We start from the raw sequence: 24949 nt of genomic DNA, 5'->3' as shown, positions 1-24949 counted from the left end.
TCCAAAAAGTGGATGCAACTCAAATGTCCATCAACTGATGAATGAACAAAATGTGGTATATCCATACAACAGAATATTATTCAGCCATAAAAGGAATGAAATTCCTTTTTATTGATTCGTTACTACTTTTTACTGATTCACACCACAACATGGATGAACCTTGCAAACATTATACTAAGTGAAAGAAGCCAGATACCAATAGCCACATATCATATGATTTCGTTCATATGAAATGTCCCAAAGAGGCAAATCCATAGAGACAGAAAGTAGATTAGTGGTTGCCAGAAGCTAGAAAAGAGGTGGGGAGTGACTGCTAAAGATATGGAATTTTTGGGGAGGATGATGAAAATGTTCTGGAATTAGATAGTGGTGATGGTTGCACAACTTTGTAAGTATACTAAAAACCACTGAATTATACACTTTAAAAGGGTGAATTTTATGTTATGTGAATTATATCTCAACTTTAAAAAGATGCCTCTACTTCATCAGGTACTCATCCTGAATACAGCCATTAAAATTGAAATCATATTTAGAGGCATACCTAAAATCTGTATTACACATATAATGTGTCAATATAGTCTCTTGTTATATCTGGTTTTACATATATGTGTGTATATGTATATGCATATACACATGCATATGTGTATAGAAATATAAATGAATAATTTAAATAATATTAAGAGTGTCCCAGGCAAAGGGGTCCCAGCTAACTCAGGCTAAGGCAAAGCAGAGTCTGGGAGGCTCAGGGCGGCCCCCGCGCATCTTAGCCTAATGGGACCGCCCGGAAGTCCACATGACTACTACTGACATGTGACCTGAGAAACGCAGGGGAAAGGCTCTGCGCAGGTCTGTGACGTCATTTCTGCGCGACCCTTGATTTTGGCGTTGAGTTTGCAGGCTGCTCGTCTGAACTATGCCTAAAGTAGTGTCGCGGTCGGTAGTTTGCTCCGACACCCGGGACCGGGAGGAATATGATGATGGCGAGAAGCCCCTCCACGTCTACTACTGTTTGTGCGGCCAAATGGTCCTGGTGCTGGGTGAGTAGTCGGGAACTGCGGGGCGTCTGCGAGGAGCGAAGCTTCGCGTTCTCTTGGGCGAATTTCCTCTGGCTGTGGTCTGGGAGCCACGTCTCAGTGAAGATTGGTGGGCTTTCCCTCTCCGTCAAAATCCTCCCTACGCATCTACGCCCGACTCTAGGGCAGCTTTTTTTTTGTTTTACCTTGTAACTATGTATCCAGACCTCCCGCAAAACGAACTTTCTCCTTCAGAAAAAATACACTGTATCTCCCTCTCATCCCACTCCGCCTCTAGAAACTTTGTGATCTTTCTGCTGGATACAAGGATGCTGTAATAGCTTTTATCTTAAGCGAAAATAAAACTCTTCCTTGAGCCTACATTCTCCTCTAGCTATAACTTCATTTCTTTGCGTCTTTTATAGCAAAACTTCTAAAAAGAGCTGCCTATATTGGCTGTCTCTGCATCCTCACTTCCCGTTCCTTCTTGACCTGACTTCAGGCAGGCTTCCCTTCTCTCCTCACCATCTAAATCATATTTGTCAAGATTATTAACTGAACATGTTCCCAGTTCCAGTGGTCAATTATCAATGCTCACTTTAATCCAGCTCTCAGTGGCGTTTGCCAGAGATGACCACTCCATCCTTCTTGAAACACTTTCATTTGCATCCAAGAGTCCACACTCTCCTGATTTTCCTCTTACCTCGATTTTGCCACTTCTCAGTGTCTGGCTCCTCTTTCTGTCGCAGACTTTTAGGCATTGCGCGGCCCTAGGGCTCAGTTCTGTCACCTGTTCTCAGTCTGTACTCACTCCCTAGGTGATCTCAACCATTACCAAGCTTTAAATACCATCTATATGCTGATGACTCTCGAGGGTGTTCATCTTTAACCTACACCTCTCCTCAAACTCCAACTGCCTATTCAGCCTCTCCACTTGGATGTCTAATGGGCCTCTCAAAGAGATCATGTTCAAAATTAACTTGACGACCCCCTACTCCCTGCTCTCCACCATTCTCCTCAGTCTGCCCTATCGAAGTCAGTGGTACCACTGTCAGTCAGTATCTCAGAATCATTCCTGACTTCTCCATCCAGTCCATCAACAAATTCTGCAGGTGCTTCCTTGAAAATCAATCCAGAATCTGATCCTTACCACCTCCATTTCTGCCACTCTAGTCCAGGCCACCAGCATCCCTCACCTGAATTGCCACAATAGTTTCTTGCTCTCCACTCTTTGCCCCCACTGGTCTATTCACCACACAGCAGCCAGAGTCTTGTTCCAAACCAGTGTTTTTCTATAACACCGAGAATAAAACCAAAGTCTCTACCAAGACCCTGTGTGATCAGACCCACAGCTACCTCTCAGACTTCATCTCTTAACACTCTTCCCCGTGCTCACTGCGCTGAAGCTACAGTGGCCTTCTCGATTTTTCTCCATCATGTCAAAATGTTCCTGCCCCCAGAGCCTTTTGGATTGGCATTTCTTCTGCCTCAAACACTCTTCCCTTAGTGCTTCCTTATTTCATTCAGGACTCTGCTGAAATGTCGCTTCCTTAGAAAACTCTTCCCTGACTACCTTATCTAAAAGAGCACCCCTGTCACACTTTGTCCTCTTACCCTGCCTCATTTTTCTTGGGAGTACCTCTCACTATCTGAATCACTGTTCATCCTCTTAATATCCTAATTTTTTATTAGCACTTATAGTTGTCTAAGATCATATTAAATAATTATTATTTTTAAATTTTCTGCCTCCTCCACTAAACTGTAAACTTCATCAGGTCAGGGACTTTGTTTGCTTTGTTCTTTGCCAAATCCCCAGCACGATGTTTGAACTGTGCCTGGTACATGGAGGGCCCATATTTATGGAGTAAGTGAATTCTCTTTTGATCACCTAGAGTTGGATTTGAATTCTTGTTCTGCTTCTTATGAAATGTGTGGCAGATCTCTTATGCTTCCCTTCCTAAGCCTCAATGTCCTCATGTTTAAACTAGGAATAATAAATGTCTCCCCCAGCAGGTCATTGTGAAGAGTAATGAGCTAATGTATGAACTGCCTGCTGTTCTCCAGCTCCCTCTCTACCTCCTCCATTAATCTCCAGTCACTCTGATCACTTGACTTCTCTGTGATCCTTTAGGTACTTAATTAGTATTATTTCAATTTGCCATCTGCTTTATAATTGTACCTAATTTATTTCCTGTATGTTTTTATTGTTCTTGGATTAAAATGCCTCTAAGTGGAATGGGTCATTTGCATACTATGTGTAGCATACCACCCACCCTCTCTCTCCTTTTCTAAGCACATATCCACTTTCCTAACACCTTCCTTATAGGCGTCACAGGACACTGGATTGTCTCTTCTGATTCTAGTGCATTATAACACGAACCAAGTGTACTACGATTACAGAAATGCTCATAGAAAACTTGAATTGCAGTGCTGGGGAGGACTTTTGAGATAATATAATCTACTCACTCTTCAGATAAGGAAAAAGATCCCCAAAAGAGGAAGTGATTTGCCAAAGATCACCAGAGTAGTAAGGCTGGAACTAAAATCCAGGTCTCCAGACACCAAGTCATTTTTAGTTGGAAAATTCAATAATAGGCTTCCATAAGCATAGTAATTATAGTAAAAATTACAGTGCTAAGGGCCCCACTGGAAACTTCTGATGGCCTCAGGTATTTTTCATTGGCTCTGGTGACCAAATCTTTCTCCATTCCTTCAGACTGTCAGTTAGAGAAATTGCCCATGAGGCCCCGGGATCGGTCCCGTGTGATTGATGCTGCCAAACATGCCCACAAGTTTTGTAACACAGAAGATGAGGAGACTATGTATCTTCGGAGGTAAGAGGTTGATGTTCTCTGTCTAGGATTTCTTTATTATATTGCGGTCTAGTTCTGAGGAATATAAAGACCCCAGCGAACAGGTCATCCATTTGGGCCCAATACTTTGACATTTGTGGTCGTTCTCTAACTTCTGTTCATACAGCAATATCTTTATTGTGCTTTGTTGAAATGTTGCTGAGGTGTGATTCTATTGCCATTTGATAGCTGTAGGATTTTTTTTTTGTGAGTAAAGTGAGTTCATTCAACTTGTAATCTCTTGGAGCATACTATGGGCCAGGCACTGAGCTAGGAACTGGATCTGTGAAGGTGAATAAGTTACTGCCCTTACCATTAAAGAGCTCGTGGCTCAGTGAGGGAACAGGCTACCCATTGTGATATGATAAAATACTGGTGTGGTGAACAGAAGGCTATGGGAAGACAGATGGAAGTGGGTCATCCCGCCTGAATGATGGTCAGGAAAGGCACCAAGAGATGGTGACATTTGTGTTTGGCCTTGAACTAGGATTTCACCAAGTGGGTGAGGGGAATGAGGAGTGTGCCAGGTGGAGGGAATATGTAAGCATTAAAAGCATCAAGTATGGTGTGCTTGGGAAATTTGAATAGTCCTTTGTGGCTAGAGCCCAGGTTACTTTATGGGAAGGGGTTCATGCATCCTGGGGTGAGGACAGAGTAGAATGCTGAAATAGACAAGTTTGGACTTTATCTGTAGGCAATAGACTTCTCCTTTTTTTAAGCAGAGAAGTGACATGGTTAGATCTGTTTTAGATTTGGGTAATTGTTTTTTTTTTTTTGTGAGGAAGATCAGCCCTGAGCTAACATCTGCCAATCCTCCTCTTTTTGCTGAGGAAGACTGGCCCTGGGCTAACATCCATGCCCATCTTCCTCCACTTTATGTGGGACACCGCCACAGCATGGCTTGACAAGTGGTGCATTGGTGCGCGCCCGGGATCCGAACCTGGGCCAGCAGTAGCGGAGCACGCGCGCTTAACTGCTGTGCCACCAGGCCGGCCCCCCTCTGTTTTAGATTTGGGAGTCTTTGGTATATATGGGTAATTGAAACCTGGGAAGGGGTAAAATTACATAGAGTGTGGAACAAGAAGAGAGGACTGAAGATACAATCCTGGGAAACATTGACGTTTAAAAATCAGACAAGATCATTGGAACAGAACCAGGAGAACCTGGTGATGTGGAAAACAGGAGAGGAGAAAGTTTCAAGAAGTGTGTGTGGCGGGGGAGGTGATCATCAACAGGTGCCAAATGCTGCAGAGAGGTCAATCCTAGGGAATTAAAAGTCCATCCATTCATTCAGCAAATATTTCGTTTATTGAGCTCCTACTACGTGCCAGGTACTGTCCTAGAAGCCTGGGATATACTAGTGTATTAGTTTGCTAGGGCTGCTATAACAAAGTACCACAGACTGGGTGGCTTAAACAACAGAACTTAATTGTCTCACAGTTCTGGAGGCTAGAAGTCTGAAATTAAGGTGTCGGTAGGGCCATGCTCCCTCTGAAGGCTCTAGGGGAGGATCCTTCCTTGTCCCTTCCTAGCTTCTGGTGTTTGCCGGCAATCCTTGGCATTTCTTGGCTTGTAGATGCAATCACTCTCGCCTCTGTCCGCATCATCATATGGCCTTCCCCCTGTGTCTCCATCTCTGTGTTTCTTCTCTTCTTCTTATAAGGACATCAGTCATATTGGATTAAGGGCACATTTTACTCATCTCCATGACCTCATCTTTTTATTTTTTATTTTTTTAAATTTATTTATTTATTTATTTCCCCCAAAGCCCCAGTAGATAGTTGTATGTCATAGCTGCACATCCTTCTAGTTGCTGTATGTGGGATGCGGCCTCAGCATGGCCAGAGAAGCAGTGCGTCAGTGCGCGCCCGGGATCCGAACCCTGGCCGCCAGCAGTGGAGTGTGCTCACTTAACCACTAAGCCATGGGGCAGGCCCATCGTGACCTCATCTTAACTAATTATATCTGCAACGACCCTCTTTTCAAATAAGGTCACATTCTGAGGTTCCCAGAAGCACATGACTTTTTAAGGGACATGCTCCAACCCAGTACAACCAGTAAACAAGTAAAGAACCCTGCCCTGATGGAGCTTATATTCTTATGTTGAACTGGAAAAAGGTACAGGCTAACATCCAGCTGTGTTTATTTAAGAAACCAAACTGTCATCAGCTCACACTAATGAAAAGAGTTAGAAACTGCTGCTAGGTGACATTCAGTAGCAAATCAGGCATCAAGCACCACTGTGACAACTGGGCTTCTAGAATTATGCAGTTGAAGAGAAAATTGGTTAGATACAAGATACAACACTGGTTCTTATGGAAACTTACAAAATTCACAAAGGAAGGCCCTTCAGGAAACATCGGGGAAGCACTCTGTTATGGTGTATAGGAAGGTTTAGAAATAATGTGCCCTATCTAAAGCTAATCCATTCTCTTGTACTTTTTCTCCTTTCATTAACCTTTATTAAGGTTTCTGGTTTTGAAAATTATCAACTTACTATCTTTAGGATTACTAAAATATTTATTTTATATTATTGTATATATTATATATACAATATGTATTATTGTATGTATACGTATGTACTATTATATATTACATACATTAAATGAACATATATTGTTCAGTTAATACAGAAAGTAAGCTAACAACACAACTAGGCCACAGGCTTCTATGGCACTCTAAGGCAGATGCCCCCACCTCTAGGCCAGAAAACTGGGTGGCCCTAACCTGAAGTAGAAACCCTGGAATCTAACTGGCCTGATCCTGGAAGTGAGGCAGCTTCAGGCCCAGCCTTAGTGCCGGGTATTGCCTAGGCCAGTGGCCTGGCCTTTGGCCAGATAGCTATCTTGGGCCACAGAGTTCTTAGTTGACCAACAAGGCATGGTGAACTTCCCCTTTGGTTGACATAGCTCCTGCATTAATCATGAACAGTCTTTCCAAGGGCCCACTCTAGGGTGCTCCCCTGCTGGCCAGGGTGGAATTTCAGTCTGCTCTTACCCTTCGTCTTTAGCCAGCTGAGTGTAGCAGCACCAGTTACTGAAAATACAGCAGTCTGCCCAACACATGCCCTGGAGCCCATCACTTTCCACCTCCAAGTCTTCCATTCTAAAGTACCTCTCCTTTGACACTGTTGTTTCCCAGTACCCTCTTTCCCTCATCCACCACTCCCCCAGTTGTTACTCCAGTGGGTGCTTTTCTGTCCGTATCTTTGTTGACCATGTCTCCCTTGATGCTGTCTCCTCCCTTGATTTCTGTGAAGCTACTCTTGTGACTTTCCTTCTACTTCTTTGGCTTTCTCAGTCTTCTGGATTCTTCTTCTGCCTGCCCCTTAAATGTTGGTGTTCTCTAGGGATTTTGATTTTGACCTTGATTTTATCCCCTCTCTCTTTATACTCCCCTTGGACATTCTTACCACCTTTCTTGGCATCAGTTACACTTATATGCTGATGACTCACAAAATCTAGATCTGCCTACGTTTCTCTCCTGTGCCCAGAACTGTATATCTAACTGCCTATTCTACCTCTTCACCTGATGTTCCACCTCAGATCCAGCAGGACTAAGGCCAAACTCATCATTTCTCTAATGTGGAAAATTCAGCAGATGGGTTTGCTCAGCACCACTTGAACACTCTTCTATTATACCCGCCTATATACTAGTGTCTATAAAGTTAGAGTACATGTTCCAGCTCCCCTCCAAAAAAAAAAAAACTCTAAGATTCTGAATATGACTTAGCTTTTGCCAAGTAAAAGGGATGGAAGTAGAAGTTGTTGGGTGGGGCTTCCAAGGAAAAGCCCTTTTGACTCTTCTATTCTTATTTCTTCCTGCATTTTGGAAAATGGACATGATAGGGGCTAGCCTGGTGGCGTAGCAGTTAAGTTCCCACGCTCTGCTTCAGCAGCCTGGGGTTCGCGGGTTTGGATCCCAGGCACAGACCTACACACTGCTCATCAAGCCATGCTGTGGCAGCATCCCACATACAAAATAGAGGAAGATTGGCACAGATGTTAGCTCAGCGACAGTCTTCCTCAAGTAAAAAGAGGAAGATTGGCAACGGATGTTAGCTCAGGGCCAATCTTCCTCACCAAAAAAAAAAAAAAGGAAAGAAAAAGAAATGGACGTGATAATTGGAGCACCAGCCGCCATCCTGGGACTGGGAAGGAAAAGCCACAAGAACTGCAGAGCTTTTGCCATGTTATCCTTGGGTCTTAACCATGGCCAGGCACCATCTTCCCCTAGACTTCTTTTACATGAGAACAAGCTCTCATGTTGAAGCCACTGCAATCAAGTCTCTAACTGTCAGCCAAACACAATTCTTTTTCCTCCTTCTACGATGACACCACCATTCATGCAGTGGCCCAAAGCAGAAATCTGGAAGCCAGTCTTCATCTCATCCATCCCTGTCCCCACCATCCCCTACACACATCCAGTCACTCACCACGTACTGTCAATTCTACCTTCTAGTCTCTCTCGTGGCTGACTCCTTCTGTTCAGCCCTGCTACACTGCCATCGTTCTGGTACCCAACATCACTTGCTTGTGCTGTTGAAGTGGCCTCTTACCTGGTCCTTTGCCTCTAGTTTTGTTCTCCTCCAGTCTGTTGTCTACTGCCTGAATGATCTCAAATGCACATTATGTCAGTCTCCTGCTTTCCATGACTCTTCATCACCTATAGCAGTGCCTTTCAAACATTTTTCGACAGTGAATCCTTTCTTTAAATTAAATTCTTACCAGAAATATAAATAAGCTTCTCTGATTGGGGAAGAATGGAGCCCAATCCATTAAGGACTCCTCCCCTTCCCCTATCCGATTTCATTTAAAAAATCCTGGTTAGCAGGATAAAATGCAAGCCTGAAGGCTCTGGCCTTGGCATACCTGTTCATCCTCATCTCCTGGTACTCCCCTGATTTTTTTTTTAAACAACAAACATTTATCAGCTCATATAGTTTCTGTGGGTCAGGAATTCAAGAGCAGCTTAGCTGGGTGGTTCTGCTCTCTCGTGAGGCTCTGGTTAAGAGGTCCACCATGGGTGCAGTCATTTGAAGTCTTTTTTTTAAATTAATTTATTTTTTCCCCCAAAGCCCTAGTAGATAGTTGTATGTCATGGTTGCACATCCTTCCAGTTGCTGTATGTGGGACACGGCCTCAGCATGGCCAGAGAAGCGGCGCCTTGGTGCACGCCCGGGATCCGAACCCGGGCCGCCAGCAGTGGAGCGCGCGCACCCAACCGCTAAGCCACGGGTCCGGCCCTGAAGTCTTGATTAGGGTGGGAGGTTCCACTTCCAAGGTGGTTCACTCACATGATTAGCAGCTGAGTGCTCACTGTTGGGGACAAGCCGCAGTTCCTCCCCACAAGGATCTTCCATAGGGCTGCTTGAGTATCCTTGTGACATGGCAGCTGGCTTCCCACAGTGTGAGTAATCCAAGAGAGAACAAGGCGGAAGCCACAATATCTTTTATGACCAAGACTCAGAAGTCACACACCATCATTTCTGCAGTGTCCTGTAAGTGTCACAGGTCAACCCTATTCATTGTGGGAGGGGACTGTACAAGGGTGTCAATAGCAGGGGGCAAGGATCCTTGGGGGCCATCTTAGAGGCTGGCTACCACAACCAGGGAGAATGTTTTCTTTTGTTTTTGGCCTTCCCTATCTCACATATCCTGGAGATTAAGGGTAGGAAAGAAAACCAAGGTCAGGTAGTCCAAATATCTAGCTCATAATAATCACTGCTTTATAATCATAGCACTTAAAAGCCTTGTCTCATTTACAGTAGAGTCACAATATCTTAAGAAGATGAAGTTTTTGAGAGCAGGAACCCTACCTTATACTTCTGAAACCCTTAGGACATCTTGCCCAATTCTTGGTGCATAGTTAGGAATAGATACATTTTTGTAAACTTGACAAAATCCCATTTCTCATTGGTGTTTGAAGATTAACTCATTGGGAAATATACAGCCCTCTTTATTTGATATTCTTGTGCTTTCAAAGCTTGGGCTTATGAGATTGCCTGACCTCAGGATTCTAGAAGTCAGTTGTATGGTGAATCTCTCCCTTCAGGCTGAGGTTGGATTTAGAGTCCTAATAGGAACTAGATGTGGGTACACAGAACTGAAAATATGGCTAGTGCCCCAGTCCAGTGATGTTAGTGACTTGGAGCACATTTGACATAAGCAATACTTGTAAGTGGAGAGGCAGAATGTTAAAGATGGTGGAGAGCACAGACTTTGGAGTTAGACCCCAAGCAGCACCACTTTGTGACTTTGGGCAAGTCACCTAACCTTTTTGTGCCCCAGTTTCCTTATCCCTCAACTGTAAAAATAATAACCATGTGTTGTCAGGGAGCAGCTGGGAGTCTCCTCCAGTACCAGAAGGAGCATAAAGAGTTAGAATGACTTTGGAAGGCCCTTTGGCAATATCCAGTACAGCTAAAGATGTGCATAATGTATGTCTCAGCTATTCTACTCTTCAATGCACCCTTACGAAGTGATTCTCAACCCTGGCTGTGTTAGAACCATCTGGAAGAGTTTTTTAAAAAGTACCAATGCCTTAGCTCCACCCTCAGAGATTTAGTATTTTTAATTGAGATATAATTCATATAGCATAAAACTCACCATTTAAAAGTATACTATTCAGTGGTTTTAGTATATTCACAAGGTTGTGCAATCATCATCACTATCTAATTCCCAAACATTTTCACCACCACCCAAATTAACCTTGTACTTATTAGCAGTCACTCCCCGTTTCCTTTTACCCCAGCCCCTGGCAGCCACTAATCTACTTTCTGTCTCGATGGATTTGCGTATTCTAGATATTGCATTAAAATGGAACCATAAATATGTAGCATTTTGTGTCTGGCATCTTTCATTTAGTATGTTTTCAAGGTTCATCCATGTTGTAGAAGGACTCAGTACTTTATTCCTTTTTATGGCTGAATAATATTCCATTGTATGGATGCACCACATTTTGTTTATCCATTCTTCAGTTGATGGACATTTGAGCTGTTTCTATTTTTTTACTGTTATGAGTAATACTGCTGTAAACCTTTGTGTACAAGTTTTTGTGTGAACGTGTTTTCAGTTCTCATGGGTGTATACTTAAGAATTGCTGGGTCATATGGTAGCTCTATGTTTAACCTTTTGAGGAACTGGCAGAGTGTTTTCAAAAGTGGTTGCACCATTTTACATTCTTGCTGGTAATATATGAGGGTTCCAATTTCTCCGCATTCTTGTCAATAGTTGTTATTGTCTGTCTTTTTGATTATAGCTATCCTAGTGTGTGTGAAGTGGTGCCTCATTGTGGTTTTGATTTGCAGTTCCCAGATGGCAAATGATGTTGAGCCTCTTTTCGTGTGCTCATTGGTCATTTGTGTATCTTCTTTGGATAAATGTCTATTTAAATTCTTTGCCCATTTTTTAATTGGAGTAATTGCCTTATTGTTGAGCTGTAAGAATTCTTTATATGTTATAGATAGTAGTCCCTTATCAGATACATAATTTGTAAATATTTTCTCTCATTCTTTGGGTTGCCTTTTTACTTTCTTGATGGTATTCCTGGAAGCACAGAAGTTTTTGACTTTAGTAAAGTCCCATTTATCTATTTTTTCTTTGATTGCTTGTGCTTTAGGTGTCATATCTAAGGAACCATTGCCTAATCCAAAGTCTGGAAGATTTATGCCTATATTTTCTTCTAAGAGTTTTATAGTTTTAGTTCTTACATTTAAGTCTTTCATCCATTTTGAGTTAATGTTTGTATATGGTGTGAGGCAGGTATCTAAATTCATCATTTTGCATGTGGCTATCCAATTGTCCCAGCACCATTTATTGAAAGACTATTCTTTCCCCATTGGGTGGTCTTGGCACCCTTGTCAGAATCAGTTAACCATATATGTATGGGTTTATTGTGGACTCTCACTTCTAGTCCATTGATCTATATGTCTATCCTTAGGCCAGTACCACCCTGTCTTGATTACTGTACCTTTGTAGTAAGTTTTGAAACTGGGAAGTGTGAATCCTCCAACTTTGTTCTTCTTTTTCAAGATTGCTTTTGCTACTCTGGATTCTTTGCAATTCCATGTGAATTTTAGGAGTAGCTTGTCAATTTCTGCAAAAAAGCCAGCTGGGGGCCTGGTGGCATAGCGGTTAAGTTCGTGTTTTCTGCTTTGGTGGCCCAGGGTTTGCTGGTTTGGATCCTGGGCGTGGACCTACTCACCGCACATCAAGCCATGCTGAGACGGAGTCCCACATAGAAGAACTAGAAGGACCTACAACTAGGATATACAACTACGTGCTGGGGCTTTGGGGAGAAAAAAAGAGAAAGATTGGCAACAGATGTTAGCTCTGGGCCAATCTTCCTCCAAAAAAAAAAAAAGCCTTAAAAAAAAACAGCTGGTATTTCGATAGGGATTATGTTGAAGCTGTAGATTCATTTAAGGAGTATTGCCATCTTAACAATATTAAGTCTTCAATCCATGAACATGAGATGTTGTTCCATTTATTTAGGCGTTCTTTTAATTTCTTTCAGCAGTGTTTTGTAGTTTTCAATGCACAAGTCTTGTACTTCTTTTGTTAAATTCCTAAATATTTTATTCTTTTTCATGATATTGTAACTGGAATTGTTTACTTAACTCTGTTTTTGGATTGTTCATTTCTAGTGTATAGGACTATCATTAATTTTTGTATATCGATCTTGTATCCTGCAGTCTTGCTAAAGTCATTTATTGGCTCTAATAGTTTTTTTTGTGTGTGTGTGGATTCTTTAGGGTTTCCATATATAAGATCATGTCATCTGCAAATATAGTTTTACTTTTTCCTTTCAAATCTGGATGCCTTTTAATTCTTTTTCTTGCCTAATTGACCTAGCTAGAACTTTTAGTACAATGTTAAATAGAAGTGTTGAGAGTGAATATCCTTGTCTTGTTTCTGATCTTAGGGAGAAAGCTTTCAGTCTTTCACCATTAAGTGTGATGTTAGTTTATGTGGGTTAGCAGATGTGGATTTTTCGTAGATGTCCTTTATCAGGTAGAGGAAGTTCCTTCTATTCCTAGTATATTGAAAGGGCTTTGAATTTTGTCAAATGCTTTTTATTGCATCTATTGAGATGATCGTGTGTTTTTTCTCTTTTATTCTATGATACGATGTATTGCATTGATTGATTTTTTTTTGTATATTGCACCAGTCTTGCATTCCTGGGATTAATTCCACTTGGTCATGTTGTATAATCATTTTTATATGCTGCTGGATTTGGTTTTCCAGTATTTTTTTGAGAGTTTTTGCCTATATATTCTTAAGCAATATTGATCTCGAGTTTGTCGTTGTTGTGATATCTTTGTCTGGTGTTGTTATCAGGGTAATACTGGCCTCATAGGATGAGTTGGGATGTTCCTTACTCTTTTGAAAAGTTGGTGAAGTATTGGTATTAATTCTTTCAACTTTTGGTAGCAGTCACCAGTGAAGGCACTGGTCCTGGTCTTTTCTTTGTGCAAAGTTTTTTGATTACTAATTCAATCTTTTTCCTTGTTATAGTCTATTCAGATTTTCTATTTCTTTTTGTTTGTTTGTTTTGGGAGGAAGATTGGCCCTGAGCTAACATCTATTGCCAGTTCTCCTCTTTTTGCTTGAGGAAGATTGTCCGTGAGCTAACAGCTGTGCCAGTCTTCCTCTATTTTGTATGTGGGACACTGCCACAGCACAGCTTGATGAGCGATGTGTAGGTCCACACCTGGGATCCGAACCCGTGAACCCTGGGCCGCTGAAGTGGAGTGTGCGAACTTAATCACTATGTCACCAGGCCAGCCCCCAGATTTTCTATTTCTTTTCCAGTGAGTTTTGGTAGTGTCATTCTGTTGTTTTAGGAATTTGTCTATTTCATCTAGCTTATTTAATGTGTTGGTATGCAATCGTTCGTAGTATAATCTTATAACTGTTTTTATGTGTGTGAGATTGGTAGCACTCCCTTGATTTTTTAGGTCCTAATAACATTAGACTATTTGTGATTCTCTGAATATGCTGTGCTGTTTTGCCTTTGCACGTAGTATTCCCTCTGCCTGAAATACCATTTTCTATCAGAACTGTTGGCTTGAACATCACCTCCTCATGAAGCCTTCCACGACTGCCTCAGACAGACTTGGTGCTTCCACCTCTGTGTTACCATTACATTGTATACATTCCTCCATTTAAGAACTTACCTCCATGGTTATAATTTTCCTCACTAAACTTAAATTCTTTTAAGAATTCATTCAGCCAATATTTATTACATGTCTACTTTGTTTCCAGTACTTTGCTCAGCTCTGGGGATAAAGTGGTGAGACAGACATGGTCTCTGCTGACCTCTGATCTCATGGACCTTACAGTCTAGTGAGATGACAGAAAAATAAAGTAATTATGATTCTGGAAAGTCATATGAATGAAGCAAAGGGCTCATACAGAATCACATGAGGACCTCTTTGAAAAGCTGGTCAGGGAATGCCTCTGTGACTAGGTGATATTTGAACTGAGACCAAAAAAGACAAGAATGGGACAGCCTTGGCAAAGTTGTGAGAAGAGCATTCCAGGCAAAGAGAAGTGTGTGTGTGAAAGGTCAGAGGTGGGAAGGCACTTGTTTGTTCACAGTACAGAGAGAAGACAGGTGTGGCTAGTGCATAGTGAGGGAGGGGAGGGAATGTATGTGCTGAGGCAGGGACCTAGTCAGTGCTAGGAAGGCCATGGTAGGGACTTTGAATTTTATTCTTGCTGTCTTGGAAAGCCACTCTTGCCTCTATTTCGAGAATGATTTGGAGTGAGAGAGTAGTGGAAGCAGATTCTAGAACAAGCAGTCAGGATTTTTATTTTAGATACGAATTTAGAATGGGGAAGGCCTAACTAAGTATCACACACACAAACACGACTGATTTGACCACTTCAAAATCTAAAATTTTCACATGGGGGAAAAAGTCAAAGACAAATGTCAAGCTGGGGAAGAAATATTTGCAAGGCCCCTTAACATTTGCAAATCTCCTTAATATAAAATAAAAAGACATCTCATTAGATAAAGAGTCTGAACTGACAGTTTACAAAAAAAGAAAATACAAATGCCTATTAAATATATAAAAAGATGCCTATCTTCACTCTTTAAAAAAACAAATGCCAATTATGAGATCACATTTTTCATGTGCCAAATTGGCAATAATGCATTTTAATAACATACTGTGTTGGTGAGACCATAGGGGAACTGGAACCGTCTCATTGGTGGTAGGAGTGTAAATTGGTCCAACTTCTCTAGAGAGTAATTTGGCAGTATCTATCAGAATTTAAAGTGGATACGCTTCTAGGAATTCATCCAACAGATAAAAGACATTTTGGTTCATCCATACAAAGGAATACAATGCAGCCCTTATACAAAACGAAGCAACTCCTTATCAATTGATTGGGAAGGATCACATATATATATATTTTAACCAAGATACATTTTTAAGTGAACAAAAAAGTAGAGAACAGTGTTAAGTTATGCTTAATTTGTCTAAATAGGAAAAGAAAAATACATATTTTCTTTATATACCAATAAGAATTCTTTGTATATGCACCAACTATCTCTGAGAGGAGCAGAAGAAACCAGAAACAGTATTTGCCTCTGGGGAAGAGAAAAGGGTGGATGGAGGATGAATGGGGAAGATATTGACTTTTCATTTTATACTCTTATGTATACCATGTGCATATATCACTTATTAAAAAAAATTAAAACAAACAAGGGGAGAGGAAGTGAAGAGACCCGTCAGAAAGCTGTGACAGCAGTCCAGGGAAGAGATTCTGGTGGCCTGGGCCAAGATGGTGGCAGGAAGGTGGAGAAAAGTGGACACTTTCAAGATCTGTTTTTGGAGATAAAACCGGCAGGATTTGCTGATGAAGTAGGTGTGGGAGATGAGTGAGAGAGAAGAATCAGGATGAGTCCCAGGTTTCTGTTAAGCAACTGGAATGGTGGAAGAGTCTTGATCCCTGTGTTGTTTATCTAAGGCTGTGTGGGCTCTTGAGCTTGAATTCAACCTGGGGTTGACTTCAACCTATTCTACTTCCTAGCTCTATGACCTTGGGCCAATCATGTAATTGCTTTGTCCTTAGGAGCCCTCATCTGTAATATGGGAAGATAATCTGACCTCCTTCACAGGGTTGTTGTAAGGATTAATGAGTTAATACATGTACACTTTAGAACAGCTCCTGGCACATAATACAAGCTATACAAGTGGTTGCCACTACTATTATTATTGTTGATGTTACTGTTGTTACTGTGACCGTAACTACTGCTGCTCCTCCTCCTCCGTCAGGGAGATGCCTGACCCATGTAGGGGCTCAGTAAATGTTTGTGGAAGGAAAGAATGCTTTAAAATTAATACATATTGAAACTAACCAATTGATCTATGAAATGAAAACTTGGAAATGCCCTTTTAGCATTTGAAAGAAAAGAGATAATGAGGTTGGTAAGTTATGAGATTTGTTCATATCTTTTTTTTTTTAACTTCTGTTTTCTGCGCAGGCCTGAAGGCATTGAACGACAGTACAGGAAGAAGTGTGCAAAGTAAGTATTATCAATGTAGGTTTCTCTGAGCATAAGCAAGTAGAGGCAATAATGTGTTAGGAAAAGAATTATTTAGATACAATTCTCTGTTATGTCTTTATCCTTATAATCTCAACTGCCTTCAAACTTCAACTACACAAATACCAATATGCTCCTCGAACAGAATAGTCAACGTTACATCTCTGACCAGCTGGCCCTGTGCTAACATCTGTGCCAGTCTTCCTCTATTTTGTATGTGGGTCGCCACCACAGCATGGCTGACGAGTGGTATAGGTCTGCGCCCAGGATCCAAACATGCAAACTTGGGCTGCTGGAGTGGAGCATGCCGAACTTAACCATTATGCCACAGGGCCGGCCCCAACATAGTATAATTTTTTAAATTGGGCTGTAATTTATATATAATAAAATTTTCCCTTCCTAAGTGTATAATTTGATGAGTCTTGACAGAAGCATACAGTCAAGTAACACCACCACTCCCATGATAAAGAACATTTCCAGTACCCCACTTGCCCTTTGCAGTCTGTCCCCTTCCTCACCCCTGGCAATCACTGATCTGCCTTCTGTCACTATGGTTTTGCCTTTTCTAAAATTTATTAAGTTCTCCACTCTGTGTTCTACTATGTATGTATATTTTATGTTTGGTTTCTTAGCATAATGCTTTTGGGCTTCATCCAAGTTGTTATGTATCTCAATTGCTTGTTCCTCTTTGTTGCTGAATACTAGTCCATTGCACCACAGTTTGTTGAACCATTCACCCTGTGAAAGGCATTTGAGTTGTTTCCAGTTTGGGCTATTATAAATAAAGCTGCTGAACATTCTAGTATAAATCTTGGTGGGAACATGTGTTTTCTCTTGGAGTGGGATTGCTGGGTCATCTGGTCAATGTAACATTGTGTAATTTAATCCAGACCTATTTATAAAGCCTCTTATAGGACCACAGACCCAAGAACTTTAGAGAGCATTATTTAAAGCAGTATATATATTGCAATATATAAAGCAATATATATATTTCTAGCCTTAGCTTATTAATAGTGAGAATATTAAGCTATAGTAAATTTAATCTTGTTGATGTAACTACGGTTATGTCTTGGCTCTCAGAAGACTCAGACTGGGAGAATTAAAGCAGGGAAATGGCTAAGAAGGCATTTTACTTCACAGCCACACTGGATTAGTTAAATTAGTTTTATCACATCTTATGGTCTACTTCATTTAGCTGAAAAAGTATAGTAAAAATGACCAACCAAAGAAATTATGGCGATTACCGCAGGGAGTAGTATGCCGAGCGCTGCAGTGGAGTCTTTACACTGCCTCTTGACACTGCAAAAACAAAACAACACAAAACTAGACAAAACCCCCCAACCAGTTACCCAGATGTCTGGGAAGAATGGCAGCAGTTTTAACTGGAAAGCAGTCAGTAGCAGGAGCCAGCGTTTCTCAAACTTGTCTAATGATAAGAATCACTTGGGATACTAAGTAAAAGGACAGATTCCCAGACCTCACCCCCGGATTTGCTGAATCAAGATCTTCTGGGGGGGCACCTTGCAATCTGATCAACAGTTTCAACAAGCACCCTCAGTGATTCTTATCAAGTAGTTTTGGGAAACACTGGGAGGAGCTAATCATTCGTTTGTGCCACAAACACAAATATGCCCAGAGTCCAAGCATGCTTTGCCAATCACTGTTTTGGGGATTTGGCTTCTGAGGCCTCCCGGAGGTTGACTCTGCTGTTCGCAGGTGTGGACTGCCACTCTTCTACCAGTCCCAGCCGAAGAATGCTCCCGTGACCTTCATTGTGGATGGAGCAGTAGTCAAGTTTGGCCAGGGTTTTGGGAAAACAAATATATATACTCAGAAACAAGAGCCTCCTAAGAAGGTAATTATCATTGAAGGAGACAGACTGGTTAACAGATTTAGCCCTAACTTTTAAAATAAGGTTATAGTACACGAGAAACTGCCTTTTATTGGATGCATTCTTTATTAAGAGAATGCCATTTTGTGTATAAGCAGATGTTACGGGATTGTAACGTCTATTATGTGTTCTTTTTTCTTTCCTACAGCTGCCCTATGAATAAAGTTAGAAATTGTATGGTTTTTATTCACATTTATTTCCTTTGAAATTTCTTCTTTTTCCAGCGTGAACAACTAAAAATAGAATGAATCAGGCTAATTTTTAAATATACTTTAAAAACTCTTGATGGAAAATGCTAGAAAAATATAATGCAAATGAAAACATTGGCACTTTTAGATAGGCCAGCCTGTCCCAAAGAGGTGGGTGTCCCGTCCAACAACCCCTCTCCTCCCCACCCCCCAGCACCCAGGCATGTCCCCTCACACTGCCCCCCACACACAGACACACGGCTCACGGAGCCTTCTGTGCTGAACTAGACTGATTCCTCTTCCTGCGACTCCAGGTGATGATGACCAAACGGACCAAAGACATGGGCAAGTTCAGCTCTGTCACTGTGTCTACTATCGATGAAGAAGAAGAGGAGATTGAGGCTGTAAGTGCTTCTGCTCTCAAGGGGATTGGATTTGGGGGGGGTGGGGGCCAAAAGGAAAGGGGACTTTAGAGCTAGAGTGTCTGAGTAGCAGAATAATTAGAAACTTTGCTTGTAGACCTTACTGTGCTAGTAAGAAACTGGCACCGGGCTAGTTCCTGTGTCCCTGGATCTCAGGGACATCTGTAAAATGAGGACCAGGGAGTTGGACTAGATCGGTGACTTTTTTCAAACTGTTTTTTGAGATGCCTTAGGGGGGCAAATCCCTCATCCCTTTTCAGTTTAAAAACTATTGGACTCAGATGTTAGCTCAGGGCCGGTCTTCCTCAGCAAAAAGAGGAGGATTGGCATGGATGTTAGCTCAGGGCTGATCTTCTTCACACACAAAAAAAAGAAGTTAAAAAAAAAAAAAAAACTATTGGACTCAACGATTTCAGGTCCCTTCCAGTCCAGCTCTGATGGTTTGTGAGTCTGTCCTTAGCAGTGGCAGCAATTACCTTTATGGTACTTCAGTATAATGATGTTTACAGAGAGGTGTTATCTGTTATTTTAAAAATGGTTTTGGTCAAAACCTGAACTCTCCTGGATTATTGAAAAGCTGAAGAGTTGAATGGGAACAGAGTCCTGCCATTTCAGTAATAATTTCGTAATCGAGTTGTATAAATTGCTACTTAAGGTCTCTGTTGTTACTCACTGATGAGACTGCTGGTTTAAGGGCACTTCTTTGTTCCCTCAGAGGGAAGTTGCTGACTCGTATGCACAGAATGCCAAAGTTATTGAAAAACAGCTGGAGCGCAAAGGCATGAGCAAAAGGCGGCTGCAAGAGCTGGTGAGTAGCATGGGGTGGCAAGGTGCTAGGCTTGACTATTTGGGTTTCTTGGTGTGAAAGACCCTCCAGCAGTCAGGAAAATCCTGTAGGAGGTCTGTCGGGTTGCTGGTGTAGTTGGCTGCCAGGCATCAAACCCTGGGCTGTGATTGTTGTTATGCCCTGCTCTGGAGTAGTGACCACAGGATCCAGGCCCAAAATTATAGTACTTGTTAGCTAGCCCTAACTAGAATGGTATTTAAATCTGCTATTTGTGGTCCAACTTCAGGAGTTAAACATTGAGGTTCAAGGCTGCTCTCGCAGGATGTGATGGCATACGATAGAGCTACGTTGGCAGGACCAGGATTGGGGCTGGTCATTGCCTCTTAAAGCACTGGCACCACCACCAATTTCTACGTTATTCATGGGCTCATCATAGAGCATGCACATCTCTATATGATGGTGCCTACGTTTTTCTTTTCTTTATGATAATTATGATATTTCTTGAATATCAGACATCACTTCATTGGTGCCTCATCAAAAGGGATACCAGTCTATGCTAATGACTGTGGAGGATTTTTTTGCTGACAGAGGTGGTGGATCTTGGGAGCTACTTTACCTCGCCATAGTGGACTAGAGCAGGGCTCGTCAAATTTTCCGAGGTGAAGGAGCAGTGCTTTCTTTTTTTCTTTAAATTTCCAATTTGTCAAGAACAGATTTGTAATTTATAAAATGCAATAAAAAGAAATTTGCCTCAATTCTCCTTATTAAATTATTTTATTTTATTGTTACTCTGTCAAATTACTATAAAAATTCCTAAATGCTTACTCTCAATTTTTGTGCATATCTTGCATGGTCCACAGAACTTTAAGTAGCACTGTTCTAGAACAGTGTTTTACTTCCTGTTCTGCCAAGAATAGGATACTGGTATGCCATGATATTGACTCCCTTGGCCCTTTAGGGGTCCTGGGGCTGTGGAATCCCTGTACTGATTGCCTTTGGCCACAGCCTTGTGTATTTACCCCATTTTGCCGTACAGATAATATCATTTTCTGTGTGTGCCATAACATCAGAAAGATTGGAAAACAATGGCTAGAGATTCATAACAATTTTAGAACCACTATTCTAGTTTGTATACTAAATAAGCATCAAGGAATAGGGTTTGTGCACTTAGAATAAAGAAGGAAAATGAGAATTTTGTGTCATGTATCAGGACATATACTTTTCTTCCTCTCCAGGCTGAACTGGAAGCCAAGAAAGCGAAAATGAAGGGGACCTTGATTGACAACCAGTTCAAATGATCAGGACCTTTCTCTGAACACAGACTGGAGGCAAGCATTTAGATCGAGAGGAAAAAGAACTTTTTTCTTGACTACATGGACTGGTCCCTACCTTTATGCCCTAGCAGAAGGCTTTACGTTGCTTCCCATTGATTTTCCTACATTCAGTGAGGTCTTTGAGTCCATCTGACCTGCTTTCTAGAGATGGGTTTTTCTAAATCTTTCTGTATATAGGTCTTCTGTACTATTTTTTGTCCATTTGATGTAAACTTCTTCAGCTGCGTATAAACCCTAAGAATAGATCAGTGCTTGAGTGTCTCTAGTTTCTAAAGTAGCTGTTCTTATTCTTCTTCAAAGTTAATAAAATGTTTAAAGATTTTTGAAAAAAATATTATGATGTGTCATAGAAAAAAGCACCCTGAATTATATTTAAAGTTACAGCAAGTCAGATCCTTTTAAGTGACTCTGTCTTTATCCTTAGACTAGCAGGTATTGGCTATGGTTTGAATCTCTCTACTGTCAGAGAAAATTCATAAAAAGCCAGAATCTGCATAAAGCTTCCTTTACTTCAAATATTAAAGCTGTAGGTGAGCCAGTCACGTAGCTGAGATCTCAATGAAAATGGGGTCTCGATAAGCAACCCTGGGGAGGTGTCATCCTCTCAAGCAGCTGAGAGTGCTGCTTCATGTGTGGACGCATGGCAAGGAGACAGTATAGAGTAAGAAATGAGACTGAGGTAAACAAAAGTATCTGTTGGGTATCTTTTATTTCACATTTGCTATTTGTGGGGGAGTGTTATATGTAAATATTTAGTGTCACGCTGCTGCAGTGATATCAATATGCAGTGTTTGCATCCATGTTTTTATCTCTTCAACTGTATGACAAGGTATTGGGGCAGGAAGAGTGTTTCAACCTCCTTGTATTATCTACAGCAGGTTGTACTTAGTAGGTGCCCAAGGTGTGTATGTGAGGTGCTGTTGGGAAATAGCAGAGCGTTTTTCTTTGTTTTTTTCCCCTGATTTCTCTGTTTGGAAGGAAAAGTAGGTTGGAGTGGGGGTAGATGTGAGCTAGCAAGCTGGGAGAAAGAGGGGTGGGGGTCCTGGGAAAGCCTGGAGTGGGGCTGTGTTACCATCTTCCCAGTTATTCTCCTGCATCCAGTGAAGTCTTTGCAACTGAGTCTTCCTCTCCACCTCGTTTCCTGTCCTCATTCAGAGAAATAATTAGGCATCATGTGATAACCAACCATAACCTCCTCACAGTTCCTTGACCTCAACTCCAAGCAATGGCCTTTACCTTCACTCCACTTTAGCCACAAATTCCCCTGACCACAGCCTGGATGTCATCTCCGCCACCTCTGAAATCCAATGTTCTATTCCCCAACCACAACCTCCTATCGTAGCTACTTTCATACTCTCACTTTCACTAAACCTGTTTTGTTTTGTTTTTAGATTTGAAGGGTGATTATTTTATTAGTAGTAAGAATCAAAGATAGTAGTAGTAATAATGATACTAATACTAGCTACTTTTTATTAAGTACTTACTATGTGTCAGGTGCCATGAGCAGCACTATACCTGTAAGTATTATCTTACTCTACACAAGACGGTAATCCTATGAAATAGGTTTAACTATTGTCATTCTCATTTTACAGATGAGTACTCTGAAGCTCTGAGAGTTTAATAAGTTTCCCAAGATCCCATAGCCAGTAAGTGATGAAGCCAGAAATATGACTGTAGAACTATGCTGAACTGCTTCTCCTGTGGGATTTTAAAAAATATATTATTGAGAACAGATTGCAATTTCATTTTGAGAAATCAACTGAAGTGCAATGTCGACACTTGCCTAGAGGATTCCCTGAAGCAAATGTGTGGTTACCTGTCTACATATTTTCTGAAATATCTGTCCTTAGATACTAATCCTAAACCATTTCAACATCTGGTTCAAATTATGCATTTTGCTTAATCTTTAAGACTGCAAATTGTTATATTGTTAGCACCAAGCAAGCATGTGCTCTTCATTATGTTTTATTCTTTCATTGAAATAATTATTAAACTAACATGACATAGTGTCTGTATTCTGTTTATTTACTTATGGTATTTCAGCAGCAAATACAGTGTTTTAATGTTAGTAGAAAGAGCCATATTGAAATTTTGGAAAGTCTTATTCTATTTTTTTATTTTTGCAAATTATCAACTGATAAAATATAAAATGTAAAATGTTTCTGGTGGAATAACTGATGACATTTGGAAGTGTAATTTTATTGTTTAGGAGAAATTGAAAAGCTTTTTATTTAATTTTTTTTAAATTTTATTTATTTTTTCCCCCAAAGCCCCAGTAGATAGTTGTATGTCATAGCTGCACATCCTTCTAGTTGCTGTATGTGGGACGCGGCCTCAGCATGGCCGGAGAAGCGGTGCGTCGGTGCGCGCCCGGGGTCCGAACCCGGGCCGCCAGCAGCGGAGCGCGCGCACTTAACCACCAGGCCAGCCCATGAAAAGCTTTTTAAATATTAGCTTGTGTTGACCATTTTAGGATCCTTGCCACTGTGGACCACCTCTTTTTCTTAAGGAAAAATCTTCCCTTTTTTGTTTCTTTGATGTTTTATTCCACTTCTTCTTCACCTGACTCCTCCTCTTTTCACTCATTTTTAACAAAGCACAGTCCATTATACTTGAGGTTTTAGTATTTTATATTCCTCCAGGAAAACAAGAAGCATCACTTTTGGTGAACTAACCCTGTTTTTAAACTTCATAGAACCTTGATCCTCCCATTTTCTCCCAGAGTTGTGGTTCTGCCGCCATCTCTCTTCCTTTTGACCCAGACTGATCCTGTGATTGATGATCTGAATTCCTCTCACCAGCACCTTTAACTCTTCTTAACTTTGATTTTTTTAAAACTTTAAAAAAATCTTCAAATAATTTTAGATTTATAGAAAAATTCCAAAGACAGTACGGAGAGTTCCTATACTCTTCACTCTGGTTCCCCTAATATTAACATCTTATATAATGCTATGGGCTGAATTGTGTCCCCCTCCAAAATTCATATGTGGAAACCCTAAACCCCAATGTAATGGAATTTGGAGGTGGGCCTTTGGGAGGTAATTAGGTTTAGATTAGTGCCCTTATAAGGAGAGACCAGAGAGCTCGCACTTTCTCTTTCTTTCTCTCCACATCTCTCTCTACCATGTGAGGATGTAGCAAGAAGGCGGCCATCTAGAAGCCAGGAAGAGGGCTCTCACCAGGAACCGAATCAGCCAGCACTTTGATCTTGGACTTCCCAGTCTCCAGAACTGTGAGAAATAAATGACTGTTTTTTAAGCCACCCAGTCTATGGTATTTTGTTATAGCAGACTAATATATATATATAAAACCATAGTACATTGGTCAAAACTAAGAAATTAACATTGGTACAATAACATCAAGCTACAAGCTTCATTTGGATTTCACCAGTTTTCCACTATGTCCTCTTTCTGTTCCAGGATCCTGCATTGCGTTTAGCTGTCATGGCTCTTTAGTCTTCTCTGATCTATGACAGTTTCTCAGTGGTATCTCATGCTTTTAATTTGCATTTCCCTAATGACAGATGATATTGAACATATTTTTCTTCTTTTTTTATTATGGTAAAAAAACAAATTTACCATTTTAAGCATTTTTAAATGCACAGTTCAGTAGTGTTAAGTATATTCACAATGTTGTGAAACAGATCTCCGTAACTTTTTCATCTTGTAAATCTGAAACTCTATACCCATTAAACAGTAACTCCCCCTTTCACCCTCTCCTAGCCCCCTGGTAACCAACATTCTACTTGTTTCTATGGATTTTACTACTTTAGATACTTCTTATAGGTGGAATCATACAGTATTTGTCTTTTCGTGCCTGGCTTATTTCACTTAGAATAATGTTCTAAGTGAAATAAGCGGTGTAGCTTATTTCCACCGTATCATCCACGGTGTAGCATGTGACA

The 24949-nt window shown here is 41.0% G+C and overlaps 1 protein-coding gene across 3 annotated transcripts; it reads left to right on the top strand.

The window, feature by feature from the left end:
• Positions 1 to 865: 865 nt before the first annotated feature.
• STEEP1 (STING1 ER exit protein 1) lies at positions 866 to 23052 on the top strand. Of its 3 annotated transcripts, none has more exons than XM_058536594.1 (8): positions 949 to 1037; positions 3024 to 3144; positions 3730 to 3847; positions 16364 to 16405; positions 18140 to 18278; positions 18817 to 18906; positions 19640 to 19732; positions 20947 to 23052. In XM_058536594.1, exons 3-8 carry the CDS (start codon positions 3753 to 3755, stop codon positions 21007 to 21009), a joined length of 522 nt encoding a protein of 173 aa, XP_058392577.1. In that variant the 5' UTR covers positions 949 to 1037; positions 3024 to 3144; positions 3730 to 3752; the 3' UTR covers positions 21010 to 23052. The 3 variants fall into 3 exon arrangements, with proteins under 3 accessions (XP_058392576.1, XP_058392577.1, XP_058392578.1); XM_058536595.1 differs by having other exon boundaries at positions 952 to 1037; positions 3027 to 3144; XM_058536593.1 differs by lacking the exon at positions 3024 to 3144 and having other exon boundaries at positions 866 to 1037.
• The last annotated feature ends 1897 nt before the right edge of the window (positions 23053 to 24949 follow it).

Source organism: Diceros bicornis, chromosome X (assembly GCF_020826845.1).
Source record: "Diceros bicornis minor isolate mBicDic1 chromosome X, mDicBic1.mat.cur, whole genome shotgun sequence".
Lineage (NCBI taxonomy): Eukaryota > Metazoa > Chordata > Mammalia > Perissodactyla > Rhinocerotidae > Diceros > Diceros bicornis.
The sequence above is the reverse complement of the archived record's forward strand: the minus strand, read 5'-3'. Positions and strand labels throughout refer to the sequence as shown.

Excerpts from the sequence above, each read along its gene's own strand:
- STEEP1 (XM_058536593.1), top strand. The coding sequence starts at position 914 with ATGCCTAAAGTAGTGTCGCGGTCGGTAGTTTGCTCCGACACCCGGGAC. Across the intron at positions 16,406-18,139 it reads TACAGGAAGAAGTGTGCAAA|GTGTGGACTGCCACTCTTCT; the intron begins GTAAGTATTATC and ends TGCTGTTCGCAG. Across the intron at positions 19,733-20,946 it reads AAAGGCGGCTGCAAGAGCTG|GCTGAACTGGAAGCCAAGAA; the intron begins GTGAGTAGCATG and ends CTTCCTCTCCAG.